The 20769-nt window shown below is 37.5% G+C and overlaps 1 protein-coding gene across 1 annotated transcript in view; it reads left to right on the forward strand.

Moving 5' to 3' along the window:
- Window positions 1–3952: 3952 nt before the first annotated feature.
- Window positions 3953–20769, forward strand: part of ghrhrb (growth hormone releasing hormone receptor b) — a 46674-nt gene continuing 29857 nt past the window's right edge. The window contains exons 1-2 of the mRNA XM_042482690.2: window positions 3953–4269; window positions 12834–12942. Of these exons, the coding sequence (XP_042338624.2) occupies window positions 4168–4269; window positions 12834–12942 (211 nt within the window). The 5' untranslated portion in view covers window positions 3953–4167. The remainder of the gene's footprint in view (window positions 4270–12833; window positions 12943–20769) is intronic.

The raw sequence follows: 20769 nt of genomic DNA on the forward strand, positions 1-20769 counted from the left end.
GACTTCAGATGATCACAAAGGTTAGAGACAAACCACACCTTAACCACAGCGTTGTTGAATGTAAATGTGGCACAGAGGATATTTATTCTTTATTTACCCGCTTGCTTTTACCCTGAGTCTGCTGTGATTTGTGGGTGCAACATAAAGAAACTTAAAGTATCTTTGCATCTACATAATAATATAAAAAATGTAACGTGTCTGTCATTTGCTTTACAATGTTACTGTCTATCCGGCGACTGGATTGAATGCATCATCTGCACTTTAGAGAAAATGAATTATACATTTGATGAAAAGTTTTCCCTCAGGTGCTTATGGTGTTTTCGGGTTGTTTTCTAATGCTTTTGCCTTGTGAGAAGTGTTTTGTTGCACAGAGCTTGAATAAATCCCCTCTTACATATGAGCAAATCTCTGGTGGGCTTTTTTTTTATAATAGAAAAATAATCTGTTGTGATTTGAAGAGAGATGAGCTGGGACATCAGATGTGGGAAAATAACTGAAGGGATAACAGTTTGTCCTCAAGTCAAAGATCCAGATTCATTCTTCCTAACATATCATTACATATACTGCATGCGCACACTCATATTATCACACTTGTTAGGGTACTGCATTGATTCATATTAAATCAGTATGAATATTACTGGTATCAGAGAGAGGTAGGTAAAGTGTGAAAAAGAAAGAGTTACGATGGTCATACTAGGAACCCAGCATACCACAGAAAACACTTTTCGTGTTAAAGCAATTCTCACCACTTGGATAACTTTTCATGAAAAAATGTTCAGATGCTTCAACCTTTACTTAATAAAAGGAAATATGCTTGAGGAATGGACTTTATGTCATAAAGTTCAGACTTTATGACTTTATGAACACTTCAGAGGTAGAGAATCAACACTTTTTTTCATCTCTATCATTTACCATGGCGGTGTATTGTGGTAAATGAATTTTACTTTGGTGCTGATGGTTTTAAAAAAAAAAAAAAAAAACAACCCAAAAACTGAATGACAATGGAGAATGTGGAGAATATAACTGAGCTTATGATGTGTAGCATGTTCAGGCTGACAAAAGCTGAAACATTTAGATCAGAGGTGGTCCAGCTTATTTGACATGTTTAAATGTGTTGTTTTATCACTACAGCAGTGGTTACACCTCATGAGTAGGACATTCTCCATCATTTGTCAGACGACCTGTTCCTCTCATAGACTGTATATACAGTCTGTTCCTCCATGGAGTCGGCACAGACTGCCAAGCAGGATGAAGGGCTGCTTCACAGGAGCACTGAACGCCATTGCTGTTTTCAGCATGTTTGACTTTTAACTTTTCTATCTGCTCATTGTGCAGATAATGGAAGAATCATGTGAAGAAAATAATTATGTTATTATTTGATTAGTAACTATAATGTGATTACTGACTTTAGAACTGTAATGTGTTACCTTACTGCGTTACAAATGTAAAAATGATGTTTATGTTATTATTTTGTCACTTTGTAACACGTTACACTCAGAACTGGTGGTAGTAGTTGAGTATGTGTCCCTTTCATTGAGTTTTAGAGTTTTTTTGTGAACAAAGTGCAGGCAGAGCTCTCCATGAGTTTTTTTCCTCACCAACTAGTTCATGACTTGCGGGCTAAATGCTAAATGTACTTTTAGAGCCCTAAAAAACCCTCATTATCTGCTGTTTGTATACTTCCAAAAATCACCCAAAGCAAAGCTTCACTGTCAATTTCTGCAGAAAATAATGATAGTTCACTGTAGTTGCCTAAACTTGGCAAACTCTTAATGCTAGAGGTAGCAGAGGTAGCGGATCATTTGTGTGATGATCATCATATGTGTCATTTCCTAAATCAAACAGTCTGTTTTGTCATCCAAGTTTGAGGGATAATTGCCTTGAGAGCAAATCTTAATCCTAAAATAAAGGGTTTATGTTTTGTCATGCCGGACGTTTGTTCCCACAACATACACAGCAAAGCAAACACATGCATGAACACACACACAACATTACTATGGGCTTTATTCAGGGGCCAGAATGCATCCTCGCAAAATTCATGAAGCACAAGCATAAACTAATAAGTCTAATCCCTGAATCAGAGAGAGAGCACCTCCACTCTGCTCTCTGCTCACAGGTGCTGCTGTCTGCAGGAAACTCATTGTTGGTGGTCTGGGGGAAAAGCCAAAGGCACCGTCTGTCATCGATCGACCTCTGCAAGGTGCAAGGTGCCTCCAGCGCGTGCACACACACACACACACACACACACACACACACACACAGACACACACACACACACACACACACACACACACACACAATGCAGCTCCGTTGGCTGCTGTCATTCTGCACTGTTTATGTTTATTTTAACTGTTTATATGAAGTGTCCTGAGTAATGAAACATAACTACAAGGGCATGTCTACTGTACCACACACACACACACACACACACACACACACACACACACACACACTGAAGTAAACATCATCTCATTTGTGTGATGTGTAGCCTGCAGAAGGATTGAATGGACTCAGTCACTGCAGTATTATTTACACTGCACAAAAGAAAGCAAAGCTCACAGAATATCACCCAACAGTGTTTTAAAATCACAACCATACTTGGAAATAGTTGACCAAGAAGGGCTGTAGCTTTGAAAAATTAAGTGTATTTGATTGATTCAGGTGATTTTATTACTTATGAATTCAACTTGTCATTGTAAAATGACGGAAGTATTTCTTCCTCAAAAAGCTAAACAGACTCTTTAATCCCCTGGATATGGCCTTTTCAGACTTTTAATGTTATGTAATACTAGGGTGAGTTTATGTCGTGGGTATAAACATTTAGTGAGAGAAGAGTTCCAACACAGTGCTTTGAACATGTTTATATAAAACCATATATTTTTGGAAATTAAGCAGAAATGCTCTGTTTCTCTCTTTCTCTTGTCTTTATTTTTTTTTTTACTTTTTTACTATTTTTTTTTTTATTATGGACACAGTAGTTGGACAAATAAATATATAAAAATAAAACCTTGATTCAAAGTCCATTTCCTGGATGATTTTTTTGAGAGCTTTTACATAATAATGTTATTCATATCTAGCCAAGCAACAGATTCCACCACTTGTCACGTATCACTTAGTCATGGGACTTTTGAAGTCTACATATGATGTGCAAGGTATCCTGGGTGCGTCTGTTGTTGACGTTCTGGGATGGTGTCACTTTAAATCTATATACATTGTGTCTTTTCGAAATACACTTCCGCTTTCACAGGAAATGTACATTTTACACTTGTTAGATGCTTTTTTTTTTCAAAATAAAAGTCAGCAAACCACCACCTATTTACCCTTGTGCAACAAAAGCATGTAGTTGGGTTTCGGAACAGTGGGTTTGTTGAACCAATCCATCACTCATCCCAACCACCCTTTCCAGCTGTTACACTGTTCTAAGTAAGGGGGAATTCTGTCTTAAAATAGGACAAAAAAAGTTAAAGGGTAACTAAGGTGCCTGAGTGCATAAAAAGCCCCAAAACAAAAAAAAGACATAAAATCAATTTAAAAAAAATTTAAAAAATTTTAAAAAAATAATAATGGGAGATGATCCCCCCAGACCCCCTAACAATGGTCTGGGCTAATCCCCCAATGTCCTCAAATCGTAGAAACGCCCCTGTTTTGGCCTCTGAAATTCTGATGAGAATGTTTTTCAAATTGATTACATTAAGTAAAGATACAGGATATCATTCTTTTTTTATATATAGGCTGTTATACAGAGACAAATCTTTCATAAACTTTATCTAGCACGGGAGATAAATGACTAATAACTATGCCTCCTCTAATGTTGGTTTAATGAATGTGACTGACTCCACATCCTGTCCCCTTTCATGTGTCAGCGCTCCGCTCTGCGCCGCCGCTGCGTATGTGCGCTCCGCTCTGTCTCTCTGCCTTTTCAGGGAGGAGCGCACCTTGTTTGGGTCAGTCGAGTCTCGGCTCTCCTCCGCGCGTAATGTGGACCTTCTCCTGCACCGGACATCGGAGAGACACCCGACAACATCCAAATCGCGTAAAGGCCAGCGAGCGGCTCAGTTCACGGATGGCTGGAATTTTTTAAAGGAAGTAGTTTCTTGTCCTCGAAGACTGATTTAATTATTGGACAGACTTTTACTTTATTGCGCGTAGTTTTCAAAGTGAACAAGAATGTTATTACGTAGCACCTCCACCTCTGGGTGCTCGTGGCTGAGACGGATGGCAGCATTACTTCACATGCTTGTGTTACTGCAGCTGGCGGTGTGGGAGACGGTGAGTCCACGCGCAATACTCAACCTAATTGGTGTTCAGGGTTGGCACGATGAGATTTGTGATAACACTCAGTGTTTGTTTTCAGATGGAGTTTGTCTTAAGACTACATTTATTTTGAGAAGTAGCTTTTGGTATTTTATTTTATTTTTGCTTAACTCTGCACGTGCAGGGAACATTGTTCAAATAAGCGTATGTTTTGTTGTGGTAAGCATCATCTATCAATTTTAAAGTGGACGAGTATTATTGCATACTATTTTGATCACTTTGATCACTCACAAAAGATACTATTAATAGATGCTTTTAAAAAAACAAACAAAAAAAGCAAACAACAACAACAACAAATTAATAAATAAAACAAAACAAAAACCCATACATACACCCACCCCAAAACAAACCAAGAAAGATACAAAACAAATTAAAAAACTAGATCTAAAAATATGCAACTTTAATATTAATATTAATTATATATAAAATATTAAATATTTACCAGTTTTTTGTTTGTTCAATTGTATATTTGTTTATTTAGGCTATGTTTCATTCTATGTTTCATTTTTATTTTTATTTTTTATTTTTTATTTTTTATTTTTTTTTATATTTGTATTACATTGGTAATTACATTGGCGCTATTGCTCTCTTAGTTTGCATATTTCTTGCATGTTCATTTATGTCAAATTTTACCTCCTTGAGTTCAGTTCAGATAGCCTACTAAATGACTACTATAGACGTGAATCCATTATTTCAATTAAGTATTTGATATTTTTATTGTTTCAATTGCTATATTGTGTTGCTGGTGCAGCATTCCACAAAAATTCTGATGAGATTCATGAGAGTTATATATAACTTATTGCACATTCATGGCAACCTCAAAGTCATTCTCAAGATGTAAATGCTCTCACAAACACAAAAACTCCAAACGAGATCAACCTGCTGCACGAAGTGTTGTCTGATGTGTGTGAATTGATCATAGTTGATGGATGATTAATTTGTCATGAGCGGCGATTAAATGGTCGATGTCATATTTTAGGCCCATTATTGTCTCTAACATTATGTGCGGTTGTTTGTCATTAGAGAGTTCTGCCCTATCTACTTGACTTTTGATTTTTTTTTTTTTTTGGTCTATTTTGGTGTCCTAATGAGACAACTCATACATTTTGATAAATGAAACAGAAATCTCAGACTTCCATCTATTAAAGAGTGATAAAAACACACCTAAAAAAAAAACATATTCAGTTAAGGAATAGAAAAGATCCAGTGGTGTCTCCTGTGACTCCATTAACACTGGACACCCACTGCTGCCTTTGGCTCCACACAGACATCGGCAAAGAGAAAGCATTAATATTATTTTCTGCATATGTGTGTACATTGGTTTGAAATTAAAGGAATGTAGACAATTCAGGGTGAAGAATATTTTCATTCTATTTCATCCTTAGTTGAAGGAGGCATTTCTGTGCTCACCTGACAGTTCATCAGCAATCAGTGATCCTGTGTTGTTCCCTCCTTTATTGGCTGCTTCCTCCAAGGTGCTAATTTTGTCCTCTCTACCTTTTCATGAAAGGTCATTGTTCTCCCGCTGACAGCAGGATGGACATATAATGCCACTTATTGACCTGTTGTGTCACTGTAATTGCACTTTAAGTGATTGTGACTAAAATGATTTAGTGTACACACATCCACATTAACACTCTTAGTTTCTTTTTTGTGTGTTTGCCTTATGCTGGCATTTTTTCCTTTGTTAATAAGGTGTGATCAATTTGAAATTGCCCATAGGATTAGCAATTGCCTCACAAAACCTCATAACTACTGCATTTATTGGGTTTTTGTCCTAACAAACAGTAATAGAAGACGTATTAAGATCATTTAATTAAAAGTCAAGGGTGGAGGTTTTAGGGGAATATATTGTCAGAAATGGAATATAATATAATCAGTATAATTGATTATATTATTATATATATAATATAATCAGTATAATTGTCTTTAATGGATAATTACCTGAAAATAATATATTTTTTTATATAGAATAAAAATTAAAATTTTCTTTGGTTAATTTAGAATGAGCTGTTTAAATGTACCTACGGAGCATGTCATCATTTATGGAGATTGTCATGTTGAACTGTCATGTTTCTACAGTAGCCCAGAGTGGGCAAACCAAGCAATGTCCTTTTGTATTTTAATGTCAGCCAGTGTAGTTAGCAGCCAAAAAGCCCCATTGGAAAAACATTGATTTGTAATGTGAAACTGTTGATTTGGTGACACCTGTAGTTACTGGTGATAACAGCAAATGCAGTTTAACACTCAAGGTCACAGAGTTATAAGACAGCAAAATAAACTATTGTTGTTTTTATATGGAAGTCAGGCAATAATTGGGATTTTACCATCAGTTTGTAGCAGGTTTATCAGCAGCACATAGCCATAGCATCATGTGACCTATAAAAGCCAAAAAAGTGTTTCCATTGCAGTTTTGAATTGCCTGAAATACCACCTCATGCCTGCATGAAAACTTTTTTTGCGATAAATGGGAGTTTTTTTTTTAATTGACAGGTTTCCATTAGGTATATTTTACATTCACAATTTTTCTTTGCACAATCTGAGGCTTAATGGAAACCCACCTGCTGACAAACACATCACATTTCCCGTGACTACTCCACAATAAAAGTCAACTCATTACAGCAGACAATTCCATAGACAGATTTTCATATCCACTTGTGAAATAGGTTTCAACCTTTCAATAAAAATCAGCTTTACAGTTTATTGTTATTATTTTTTTCTATAAGGAAGAAAATGTTAATTAGAGCTCAAGGATGCACCCAGTGCATTTTAGTGAGTGACACTGAATGTTTGTTAACAGTAAAACTCAACTGGGAACCTTTAAGTTTGTAATTAACATTGGTAGAACACACTTAAAGTATCAAAAGTACTCCTTATGCAGAACATCTGCCTCTGTGAGAGTTAAACCATGTACATTTTATGAATATTACTTGCATTGTGTAAGCAGCATCTAGTTGTAGTTGATGGAGCTACTTTTACTTCGGAAACTGCTGGGCAATTTAATTATATTTTGCATGCAAAAGGGACTCCCCTCCCTCTGTCCCGAGCCTTTGGCAAGTCGTGCCTTTGCCTTACAAAACAAGCCGTAAAACCTTAACATCATTTCTAAAGGTCACAGGTGACCAGTGCAGAGAGGCTGACATGGAGACAATGTGCAGCAATTTTTCTACATTACGTGAGCTACCTCTCACAGTGCGCATACACTGTTCAAACGGAAGGCAGTTTATTGATTTTTGGGGCGAATAACGAGCGACAGTAATCCAGTTGCTGTTGAAAACAAAGACAAGATGGGTTTGTGTGTCCGGAAATAAAATAAATAAAAAGAATGATGTGATTTTAGAAATGCCTCCCGGGCTGACAGATGGCTGACTTTGTTATACTGCTAAAATGTGTGCAACCTGGGGGCTTTTTTGAAGCTTGTGGTTCTCAATCTGTGTGTCAGATTCCTTTTGATGGGTGAAAAGATACCCATCTAGCAATTTTTGGTTCCAAAAAAGTTCAGAGAATGGTACAATGCCAGGAAAAAAAGGGCAGAAAATGCTCACATACATAAACTGTTTAGAAAGGTGTTGGATCCACATAAAGTACAAGCAAAACGAAAGAAAGGTCCGCACACTTTAGCTTGGGGAGCTAAAGTGTGCGGACCTTTCTATGTTTTTAATGGTACAATGCAACCAGTGCAATGTTTCAGTAATGTTTTCAGAGGCAAGTTTTCTTTTAGTTTCCAGATTATTCTTAAAGTTAGGGTAATATCCTCTATATACATAAAAAAATGTAAAATGTTTTTTTTTAACATGTCACATTACATTAAATTTTCATTAAAAAATGTTCTGTAATCTCAGGCCTCATTAACATACTCTAAATGATGCTTTGAAAATGTTCTTTCTTTTTTTGTTTTCATGTAACATTTTGGGAATGTTTTATAAAAAGAACACTATGATCTGTCTCCTCTCAGCATCACCAAAACATCCTCAGAATGTTGCAATTATAGCATTACATCTGAGTCAGCAATAAACCTTATAGAGACATTATTTGAAATGATAAACATCCTTAAAATGTTCTTTGAAAATTAGATTAAAATGTATTCGTTAAAACATTATTTCAACTTCAAAACAAAATGTTTTCGTTAAAACATTATTTCAACTTGTAGGTAACGTTAGCCATAGTTGCGGGAACATTTCCAGCTAGCTTGGTAAATGTGGTGGGTCATGAGATGATCAATGGGATATGAAAGAAATCAGAACATTGTTATGCTAATATGCATTTATTATTATTTTTCTCCAGTCTATAACAAATCTCCAAATAACACTATCAGAGAGGCTAAGAGGGGAAATATTACAATTTGGTTGAACTTTTTTCACTCATGTACATAGCCAAAAACATTTAACCTGTACCAAGTACGCTGCCCCGTACACTGCATGATTTGTCACGATTTGTCACCATCAGGTGGATGTTGCTATTTTAATGGATGAATGAAAATGCAAAAAAGCAGAAAAACAGATTTACCAAAAATGTCACACTATTCCTTTGATGTCTGTAACACAGTTTGTGAGTGAGAGGAGAGATCTGATTAATCAGTGGGAAAAAATGGAAGGAAGTATTGCAAATGACTTGACCTGGAGGTTAGATGTAGATTGGAAACATTAAAGGGCCAATAACGCACACGCACACACACTCTAATGACATCAGAGACCTTGTGATTACCTGTCTTTTGTATCACTGCAAAATTCTGAATGTAAATGATGGCGCTTGGTAAAGGTCGCTGCAGGCGATCGGTGCCCTGCGATAATGACCCCGTTAAGACAGTGATTGAATTTAAATGACATTTCGAGCCACGTTAACTGTTGCCATTTAGGATCGAGGGTTACAATAATTAAAGCGCACGCTCAAATGGCACTCAAGCTCCTCAATAACACATACAATCTGATCTTATTACTCTGTGTCTATGAAGTTGGGGAAACATCTGCGAGGCTCTGCACCTTATTATATGAGTTTCAGCTGATTCTCTGCACATCACTGATCTGTAAAATGACACACTGTGCTTCTTCATGGGACAGCATGTTGTGTTCCTATCTTTCTTGTTTAAAGGAGGTTTGTTCCATAAACCTGCGGGGCAGATATGACTGTGCTGTCTTGTGTCATGGTTAGGCTGCGCTGCCAGATGGAGTAGATAGATCGAGCTGTTCGGCTACACATACACTCATTTATCCTTGCTGTAGGTATAAACTATTAATGATTAAGGAGTTCATGGGCCACCCAGTTTGAATACATTGTAGAGATATTTAGCCTTTTCATTGTCTATTCTGCTCATGTGCAGCTATGTGTGTTGGGGGCTCTATGAATTTATCGGATAATCCCTAAAATTGAAAATGAGAGCTGTTGGAATATTTGACAGGAGGAGTCTCGGCCTGGGTTTACTGTGTGAGGCAGTAGATGCCAAATTGAGAGATGGAATCACCAAGAGGGGTTGCCAGATAAAAGCTTGGTCTCACAGAGGTACGTGAAACAATCACGACCTTGTAACACTGCATTACATTTTTCTGGCAGAGGATGTGTTAAAGAAACATTAGGACACACAAATTCCCTGGTTCAAAAATGTCATGTTATGGCCTGTGGTTAACCTTACAATCCAATAGGTTGATGGTTCCTGGGGGTCCCAAACCTTATTAGGGGTCACCAAAGCTTCACAGGGCATCATGAGGCCTAAGTGGGCTAAGTGGGCCTTAAGTAGGGTAGGAAAATGTTAAAAAAAAAAACAAAACAGGCCTTTATATTGACGTTTCATTTATTAAATTGAAGAAAACTAAATGACGTATTTATTTTTAAAGTTTAGATTGTTATTCAAGACACAAACTTTTTAAAAAATTATGCAAAGAGGAAATGGTGGAGACATGAACAGCAGCTATATTCACAGAGCCTTCACTCCCCTTTACACAGCCTTACCCTGCAATAAAATTATGCAGTTACAACAACTGCTAATAGAACAATGACCAAGTGTCACGGTGAAGAAAACTCTGAATTTGTCTAAAAAGAAGCCTGTTAAGTATGCATGATTATTATAATAATAATTTAAAAAATACAGACAGACTTGTATAAATTGTTCCTAAAAAGTTTAGGAAAACTAATCCCTGATGTAAAATTTAGAAGAAATACTCTGACATTCATCCAAATCGCTTGTTTTACACAAACATCTTAACTAAACAGTGTAGTAGTTGTTCAGTACTGTTAATGTTCGCATATAATAAATTACGATATATCTATAAAATGTGTCACATAATCAAGGATCGTCAGCTTACTCAGTGTTAAAAAAGGGGTCCTTAATGGAAAGAGGTTGGAAACCATTGATATATATGGTCATTCAATCAAAGGACAGAGGATGTCGGGGTGGTGGATAGACACAGGACTTTCACCCAGGAGTGTGGAACCAAAGTCAGCACTGACACTTAACCTTACATACTTGCCTACATTAAGGTACTTTTATCCTGTACATAAAAAACAAAACTGTTAACTTTAAACACCTAACCAACAGTTACCAGCTTCGGGAAAAAAAACAAAATTCTACCACAAACAAAATTTCTGTGATGATTCAGACATTTCTGTAAATGCTGATCACTTACTTGTTGTTGATACGTTTTAGTTTAATCACGCATCATTTCACCTCTCTGGGCCAGGTGCTTTTGAAAGTCTAAACCTAACCATGCTTAGGTTGCAGGACAAAAAACTCTTTTCCCCTGTAAGTCCTGCACATGTATAGCTTTGGGGCAGTGCAAGATTTAAAAGATGAAAAGAACAGAAATGCCCTTCAGAACATATTCGGCAAAACCCATTTCTCAGCATAAAAGTAGAATTTTTAGGAGACAAGGTTGGAATAAGACAGAGGGACATTTTGTGTTTCATTTGATCACATAGTTCTCCCTTTTTACTCTTTTCTTTTTCAGATTTGATACAAAAAGGTTTTAGTTTCTAACAACTGGTTCAAAAAGAAGAACGACAACTTGACAACAGTAGGTTAAGATGTCCTGCCACAGGCCTGGAGGTGTCTGTCCAACAGCAGTGAGCGTCCCCTGTTGTGTTAATCTTGGACACTGCAGCACTGTGAGAGGATGAGGTTAAATGTCACGCTCACCTGCAGCGTCTCCGTCTGTCCAACCTGCAGGTGTTCTGCCTATGACAGTTCACACATTTCAAACCAAATACAGTAATCAGATAAATTCAATTAGACACATTCAGAGCAATTAGAGGGATTATTTTCTCACTTGACAGCATAACAGCATCAATTTTGTGACATAATGGCATATAATTATGTGAACCATGGGGTGGAGATGATGCTGGAATCTATATTTTCTTTCCATATGTGAATTTATGCATCTCTGAGATTATTATAGGCCTGTATTGCTCTGCCAGTTTCTGTCCTCCTCCTCTTCACGCTCTTCCCAAGGCGTGAAAGGAATTGCAAGGCAGAGGAGTCTTGACAGGAGTTGTCAGGACTTTAAGAGGAAGTTGTTGAACTCACACATTTTAGCCTGTCAGGGGGGCTGATTACCATTCAGAGGTTCCTCAGTGGAGGGGAACACTAACATCCTCTAGGTTTTAATGTGGCAAGAAAGATAGAGCGATGATGTGTTTTAAACATGGAAAAGATTCATTTGTTCATGAAGATGGAAGTATCAATTCCTAAATGTTACTGATTTCAAATGATTTTATTTTATAATTAATGCTGTCATGATTTCACCACAGATATAAATGCACTCTCTGAATTTAAATGCTTTCATGTTTATGTGAAAAACACCCAGGAGCCCACAGCACAGGCTCCTCTGTCTGTTTTTGATACCATTTTTAAGGGATTAATGTAAAGCTAAATTACTCAGCTTTTCATGTTCTGCATTATGTTTCAATCCCCGTTGTTCCCTAAGATTATAAACCAATTTTATGTTGAATCAGATAGATGCTTCTACTGTAGCTGAATGTGTGCATCGGACATTGCAAAACTGTTGAATTATGTGCCAGCTAGTCAGATGTATAAGTGTGCAGTCATTGCCTCCTGTTGTGCTATTTAAAAACATTCATATCAAGTGTTGTAGATGAACATATTAAAAGTCTGACAAGACTGAACTGGAACTGAACCCAAATGCACGACACCAGGTAATAAAAGGTAAAAAAAAAAACTTTATTTTTAAAGGCAGCAGAAATGTCTTTACACGAAGCAGATGCAAAATCAAAATCACTCATAAGAAGTAAAAAGTCACAACAAAAATGTCTCAGATAAGGAAACAAAGTATCAACAAAAATTCACTCAAATGAGGTCGCAGGAAAAGTAACAACAAAGTATCAAAATAAAAATAGGTTTCAAACCTGAACAATACAAAGACTTGAGCAACAACAAGACTAGGCTTGGGCATGAATACGGCGCTGGTTCATTGGCTGATGAGACAAACTGCAAAGTGCAGACAATATTTTAAAAAAGTTCAGTTGATATTTAAAAAAAAAAAGTTTGGTTAACCTGGTGTTATCTCTTTCAGACAGAGGCCATCCACCCAGACTGCGCCCTAGTGGTTCAGCACATGAAAGCTCAAGAGGAATGTAACCAGATCCTCAAACAGGAGCAGAACAACCACTCCACCAGGACAGGTCTGTGTGCTTTCTTCTCATTTTTGAGAGTAAATATTTACATGCACTTACATTGTGGGGACAAACAACTTTTTTTTCCACTAAATTTTAGCTTTTTTTCCACAATACATTTGTGAATCATAACTGTGTGTCTCCATTCAACTCAGCTGATTTTTCTAATTTGCTGTGTCTCCAAACTTTTAACCATGAAAGCGACCCAAAATATTTAATATGTTGAAATCTAATAATTCATGATTCACAATCCTTAATTTTGCTAAGGACATACCTGAAACCTCTGCTCTCATCTCTATAAAAGACAAACAGCAGACTTCAGTAATGGGTTTTTGATATCAGCATAAATTGTTCTGCTCTCCTCCTCTTTCTCAAGGCTTTTTCCAGATGATGCTTTACAGATCAAACCCATTTCCATAGATTTTTCTAATGTCAACAGGTGTTTCCCCCATTCTGACTTTTACTACTGATGTGCTTCTCTCTCTGTGGAGGCGCTTTCATGTATCAGAAGCCATCAGAAGCTTTTACTTTTGTCAAACTAGTTCAAATTCTGCACATGGTACTTTTTTGAAATGTAGTTTTTATTGGTGAAACACAAAAAAACACATTTTCAGTGATATCATACAGTATGATCTATCAGTGTTGCAGTCCCAATACCCTCTTTTATATTTCCTGGAATATTTTGCATATATCAGTAAATATCGAGACTTGTTTCTCTCATTTGGGATCAGGTCAAAATGGTATGACTCTCTGAGATTAACTGCCAGTGGCTATAAACCAGAGGTTGGCAGTGGTTAGCCTTTAATGAGGAGCCTCTGTACTGTAATAATTGATTCCCTGAGCAGAAACGTGGGAGCTCACACCTTTTTTTTCTTTACCTCCTGACTTTTACTGTCAAAGTTCAAACACCTCTCACTCCCTTTAACACCCTCTCAAGTAGGTGAAGAGAAGGATGGAAAAAGTGACCCCTCAGCCTGTTATGATGTTAAGTGAGACAATAAATCGACTGTGCTTAGCTCGTTTTTTTTTAAAGCACCTCCTGACTGCAACAAAATGCATATGAATTTGTGCACTGTAAAATCCAAAATTGATTTACTCTCCCCTCAAACTCAAACCTCAGAACGTGCTAATATTTTCCTCTTTCTTATGTCTTCACTTTTTGTAACCAGATGTATTTTTGGGCCTGTAAAAATGTATGCAAAAAAAGCAGCTTTAAATGTGTGGAGACATTAAATCTTGTTGCAAATCATTTAAACAGATTTATAATAATAAAGTGTATTTATATAGCACTTATCAAAACAAAGTGCTGTACACTTAAAAAATCACAAAACACAGACTTTTTTTAAAAAATAAAAAAACACAACAGAAAAATATAACAGCAACACACAGGAAAATGTTTGAAAAGCAGAAAAACAAACAAACAAACAAAAAAAAACGAAGAAAAATTTTAAATCTGTGGTAAAAATTAAAATCAAAACAGTACAATGCAAGACTTAAGTGCAATTTCAGGTATAGGTACCATATATCAATAAAACAATGCATTAAAAAGAGATTATAGGAATGATTTTTGCTAAAAATAAAATTTTAAAGTGACTTTAAAGAAGATAGTGATTTAGCAAGCCGCGGTTTACCCAGCAGGCCCCACATGGCTTATGCTAGGGCTAAATGGGTAGCACATGGGTATGGGCCAAAAACGGGCATCTTATCTGGGGCCCACTTGGGTTAACCCAGGTGGGCAATGGGCATGAGGCCTGTGGACAATCTCATGTAGCATCACTCTCAGTCTATTTATGACCCACATGGGCCCCACATACAAATGTTGGCCAGGACTTGCAGACTTCATCACTCTGTCAGTTGCTTTCGGTGTCAAGTACATCTGCAGATGGGTTTACAGTAGTTAGTCGTACGTCTGCTGCGTCTCAGAAAGACACTAAAGGGTGCTTTTGCCATCTATATCGTATGATAAGGGGGTAAGTTCCATTAATTGAAGAACTGGGAATGAGAACGGGCTAAAAAAACAATGGCCGTTTATCCATTTATGCCATAAATAATAGTCATGACAACAACATAAAGCAACTTGAGGTGAAAAGTGGTGTCATCACACTGAACTGTCTCATCAATGCTGATTTGTGTGCTTTTATTTATTTATTCATTTTTTAATCTTACCTAATTATGAGTAAACAGCACTGACATGTAAGGTAAAAAAAGAGCTTGATTGCTTTAGGTTGAGGAATTTTCTACACTTGTAACATCTCCTTTTAGCTAAGTAGCAACAGTTCCACATGGGAGTTTGCAATGTCAATTATGTAGGTGTTTTGGTATGTGCTTGTATGTATGGTCAGTTTTTGTAGTGTTTACTTTACATAACATGCACACTCCATGCGTCATTATCAAGAAACCATCTGAAATGATACAAAAGGTAACACCAGGATGACACCTGCGTGTGAAGCTCACTGCAGCACACGCAGCAGGCTGGCAGACGCCTTCCTGTGGCTGATGATTGCGTCTCTTTAATCAAAAGCATAGCGAGCACATTTGCTTCCTGTTATCAAATTACCGTCCCGCACTCGTCAGAGCAGCCAAAACAATCACTGGAACTAATCAGGTGAGGAGATGCTGGGATTAAAGTTACTGATTGGTCAACCTGGCCTGGCTCTGTTTCATCTTTGCAGCTCAGGAGGTGAGCCAACTGAATCAGAGGAGATTCATACATTATCCTCCCTTCAATGCGTCAGAAAAAAAAAAAATGCTCAGCCACTGGAACAGCTTGTCCTTCAGGGGAGACCACGCTTCATTTTCCATATGAGATGCTGTCTGAAAGCACATCTATTACACCCAAAATATGAATTCTCTTTGTTTTGAAGTGTTTCGACTTATGTGACAAGGTCAGTCCAGGCAGGTGCGTTCTGCTCTCACCTCACTCCATCTCTCCACTTTGAAAAGGTTATTATGAAAGCTACGCACTCTGTGAGACAGTCGTCTGCTCGCCGGTGGGACCGCCTGTGCATGACACAGCTGGTGTCACTCAGAATTAATTGCATCATTTGTCGCCCTTTCCTGTGATCATCCAAAGCAAAGACGTGACAATTAGCATTTGAAGTGGCAGGTATGAGCTGCTTCGACACTGACTGAAGGAGACTGAGGATCCGCTTCGCTTCTCCAGACAGCTTTAACAAAGCCGTGCGGTCAGGGGGGAGAAACGGTCCCAGCTGCTCCTCTACGGTCTCCACAGTGTCCCACCACTGTACCAAACATCAAACTCAGCTCTTTGAGGGAGTTCTAATAAAGTGTAGTAATAAAAACATTCTGCTGTTGTTAAATCAACAATTCCAGAAATGCAGGCCCTGTTTACACATATAAAGATATTTTTGAAAACATGTATTTCCCCCCTCCATTTGAAAAACAATTCTGTCCACACCAAAACATGAAGTCATCAAATATTGCAGCTTTGACAGTGCTTTTGGTGTAAATTCCCAACACCAAAAGCCACCTTTCTCTTCTGTATGATACGAGATGTCAAGTGAGAACAGAACCGGTTGCATTCATACGATATGCAGCAGGACAATTTCAGTTTGAAACCGTGCCGGTTACGAAGTGAGGAACACGAGGTGTCGTGGAAGGGGTATTGGATAGGTCCAACAAACCTGGACTTTCATACAGGAGTGTACATTTCCCGTCTGAATGTAATATTACAATGTGCCTCCTTTCTCTAACTCTAACCATCTGTGCCAGCATGTGTGTTTGTTGACATCCTGGCATTGGTTTGCCAATGCCTGTGTGTTTGTGTTATCTAAACATAACCATGTGCAGTGTATTTCCACCATGTGCTTGTGTGGACATCATGGTAGTGGCATCCCAGAACACAAACAGCAGATGCGGAAGGATACCTTGAGTATGATATGTGGACACAGAGATCCACTGCAAAGAGGCAATATGTTGGGAAGAGAACATTTTGGCCGGTTTGATCTAAAACCATCATTACTGGCAAAATTCAAGACTGGGACGCTGGGGGTGGAGCAAAAACAATGGTAGCAGCAGATGGCTCTGTTTGTCTGTGAAGTGTTGAAGCAATTATTTTAGTTTTAGTATAAATCAGTTTTTGACCAGTTGACTAGCACATGCTCATTTATCAAAGCAACAATGATCACGTGGTTATTGAGGAGGTTACGACATTGTTTTCCAAACAGTCTGTTTTATACATAGATAAACAGTAAGTTTTTTGAAGAATCAGCACATTGGAAGGCGTTTTAAAAAATCCGTTCTACTGACAGAAACAAATATACAAAAATCTCTGTATGCATGTAGACAGGACCTTTGATCATTCATAAGGAAGAGGTTGGGATGCTGGATTGAGCTGCTTAAGCTGATATTAATTAAAAATATGGGAAAGTATTTCACTCTAAACATTGCAACATAGAATCGGAAGGACCAGAGTTCAATAGAGCTAGCTGCCTTAGATATAAATAATTAAAAAATTAATAAAAGATGAAGTAAAATGAAAAAAAATTTGAAAGACAATACAAAAGTGTATAACAGTACATTAAAGCACAGCCAGATGGGCCACTGGCCTGCAGAAACTGCCAGGTAAACAAACCAAAACACACATATTCACAGACTATAAAGCTATCTTTAATTATTTTAACAGTCATGAATATTCAGGCGTGTCTTACACAGCTGTCCTGAGGAGAAGTGTTGGGTTATGTGGGTCACATCCACACATCATACTAAAGTGTTTTGGGCAGAACAGGTGAGAGCAGTATCAGGTAGAGGTGGGAAGAAAGTGCAGGTTTAAGGATTGTTATTATATATTTTATGCTTTATTTCCATTTTTTGGGAGACTGAACTGTTTACTGGACCGCATTGCAAAAGGAAATATTGCACATTGTATTACTCTCAGTTAATCTGTTTAAGTGTGATTTTACATCAGAACAGTTTGTTCAAACCACCGTTGTTGGAAAAAATGCAGTCTACATGTTGACTGAGCAGCACAGGTGAAGCTAATGACAGTCATTATGAATAGCCTGCACAATGCCTCAGCCCTGCAGGTAGCACACCTTAATCAAACTAAGCCATGGTGATTAATGGCATTGCTTCCACCTGTGTTTGGCAGTCAGCAGGAGCACCTCAAGAAAGGCCTAAACTCTCCTAAATTTGAGGCTTGTTTTAGTGCATTTTAGATGCTATCTGATGGGAAAAGAAAAAATGTTGGCAAGCATTTTCACCAGCGAAGCCGACATAAGATAAACTTTTATTTCTGCCCAAAGACATTTGAGAAATTGGGTTCTTAAACTGCAGGGTGATCAGCTGATTGAAGACAGGAGTGGAGGTAAAATTAGGAGCCAGGTGATGGAAAGCCACGCCCACAACACACAGGGGAGGAGGAAACATGATGGAGACAGGGAAAAGAACACAAGGAAAGTGCCATGACAAGACGTGCTAAATTTATATTTAATTTTAACAACCTGACTCAGTTGTTTCCCTCAGAAGGAAAAAGTAACAAAACTATTAGAATTCAACAAAATAATTTGAGGTGTGGATGTTAATTTCTTGGTCTAAATTGTTGAACATACTGTTGCCTTAACTTATTTTAAGCATGAAAATTCAGATTTTTTTGACAGGGCTTTTTAAAAGGGACCACAACTAACAACTACTTCTACTTTTGATAACTGAGAATGTTTTGCTGCTTGTACCTGTTAGGCACTCTCACAACTGTCAGCTGCGGCACATCTAGAGAAATGGTGGCTTGCTGTGTTTTTTTTTTTCCGCGTGCCAGCAGCAGAAACAGATAGTGGAAAAAACAAAACAACAAAAAAAGTACAAGTAAGTAAAAAGTATAAGAAATTTACCCAAAAAGTTATAGTAAAAAAAAAACAACAACAAAGAAATGGCGTGAAAAAAAGTGCTCATATTTAATAATAATTCTATAAAATAATTACATTTTCCAAATTCACAAATTTGCTCAAAAGTTGCTCTTTGCCCTTTTCCAACAATGTTTTTAAAAGAAAGAAAACTCATTTTCTCAGGGTTCAAAGGTTTAAATAGAAATCCAAAGGCAGCACAAGAAAACGGATGTTGATCCAGGTTTTAAAGGGTTAATGTGAGTTTAATTTATTAGATTTTGGTAACTGGCAGCTGAAATGTGTTTTTTTTTTCTTATCCTTCTTTTTTATTCACAACACACACATGCAATCATTGTTTCAGAGGTGTAACATAGGGTCAGCCATGCAGCGCCTCTGGAGCTGTTTGGGGGTTTGGTGCTCAAGGGCACATCGGCAGTGCCCTGAAGGCAAACTGGCACCTCTCCATCCACCCGTCCACACACTATACCTAGTCCATATGGGGACTTTAACCCCCAACCCTCCACTTCCCAAACCAAGTCCCCATGGACTGAGGTACTCCCACTCCATGGATGTGAGGTCAAACAGGTGCGTTTAGGAACAAGATCCAACTGCAAATCCATTCAGACTAATTCATCAGGATTCATCGAGAGTGGAGGAACCCATCAGATGTGATGAAATAAAGGACAAACAGATGGGAGGGGTGAAGAGAGGCGGCAAAGGACGATACAGCTCATGAAAGAATGAGTGGAAAATGATGAGGCCTCGTAATGGCAATGCTACAAAAGAGTACAAAATTTGCAGTTGTTGGGTTAAATTTGTCTGTGGAGTACAAGAAGACAATAAAACAGGTAGAAACATACTCACATATACACATCTCATTCTCATTTCTCCTCCAAAAGTAATCAACAACTGTCCACTTACAGAGAGAGAGGGCAGATGTCTGGTCTTCTTAGGGATAATTACCTTCACACCTCCAGTCCCGAAGGAAACACCATCAGAGTAGAGACGTGGGAATAAAGTGACAGAGAGGAAATGATGAAGTAATGCAAGAGTAAACCGAGAGAGAGGATTAACACTCCTGTCCATTTTTAAAGGGTATCTCCAATTAGACTCACAGTGCGCAACAGGCAGCTTTATGAATGTATGGGTGAGAAAGAGATAGAAAATGTATGTGTGTGTGTGTGTGTGTGTGTGTGTGTGTGTGTGTGTGTGTGTGTGTGTGTGTGTGTGTGTGATCACCACATGGTTTTCACACTCTGCTGTTGACATTTCCACAGATGATTACACACCATGACCGTCCTGCCCTCTCTATCTCCTCGTGGCCTTCTGCGATTGTCATTTTCATGGCTAATTATAAAGACCAAATACCAGCGGTGGAAAGCAACAGAGTACAGTACATTCACATATTGCAGAAATGATAGGTCTCCTAGGATATCAGAATGAATCAATAGCAGTATTAATCATAGATTAATTGTTTGTCAAGCAAAAATGCATTTTTTTAAAAACTCTGAAACCTGGGAAAATTGGCTTGGTTTCTTTAAAACAAACAAACAAACAAAAAAAAACATAAAAAATGATTTTGATTATGTATTTGAATATGTTTTACAGAATTTTTAAGAACATTTTTTCCAGGTCATTCCCCTCTTTGTTTGTTTTTGTTTTTACTTTTTTCTTTGTATTTATTTTTGTTTGTTTGTTTCTTTTTTCTTTATTGCTAAATTTCTAGGTATATTTATTGTACTTTTTACCTTTTAAATGCTTATTTTTAGGTAATTTCTTCCTTTATTGCCTTTTTGTAAAAAAATCAAGCCATTTTGCTCAGGTTTCAAAGGTAATTGTAACAGCCAAAACACAGCATTAGACAAATAGGTTTCATTGCAAAGTAATCTTTTTTATGTTGATTTTGTATCAGTGATGTGATCAGATAATGTCTAAAAGATAACATTATTAAAATTCACCAGATGTGACGGTTGGCACACTTGTGTTCTTCCTTGTT

This window comes from Plectropomus leopardus, chromosome 5 (genome assembly GCF_026936395.1).
Source record: "Plectropomus leopardus strain MGB_pleo_1.0 chromosome 5, ASM2693639v1, whole genome shotgun sequence".
Taxonomy (NCBI): domain Eukaryota; kingdom Metazoa; phylum Chordata; class Actinopteri; order Perciformes; family Serranidae; genus Plectropomus; species Plectropomus leopardus.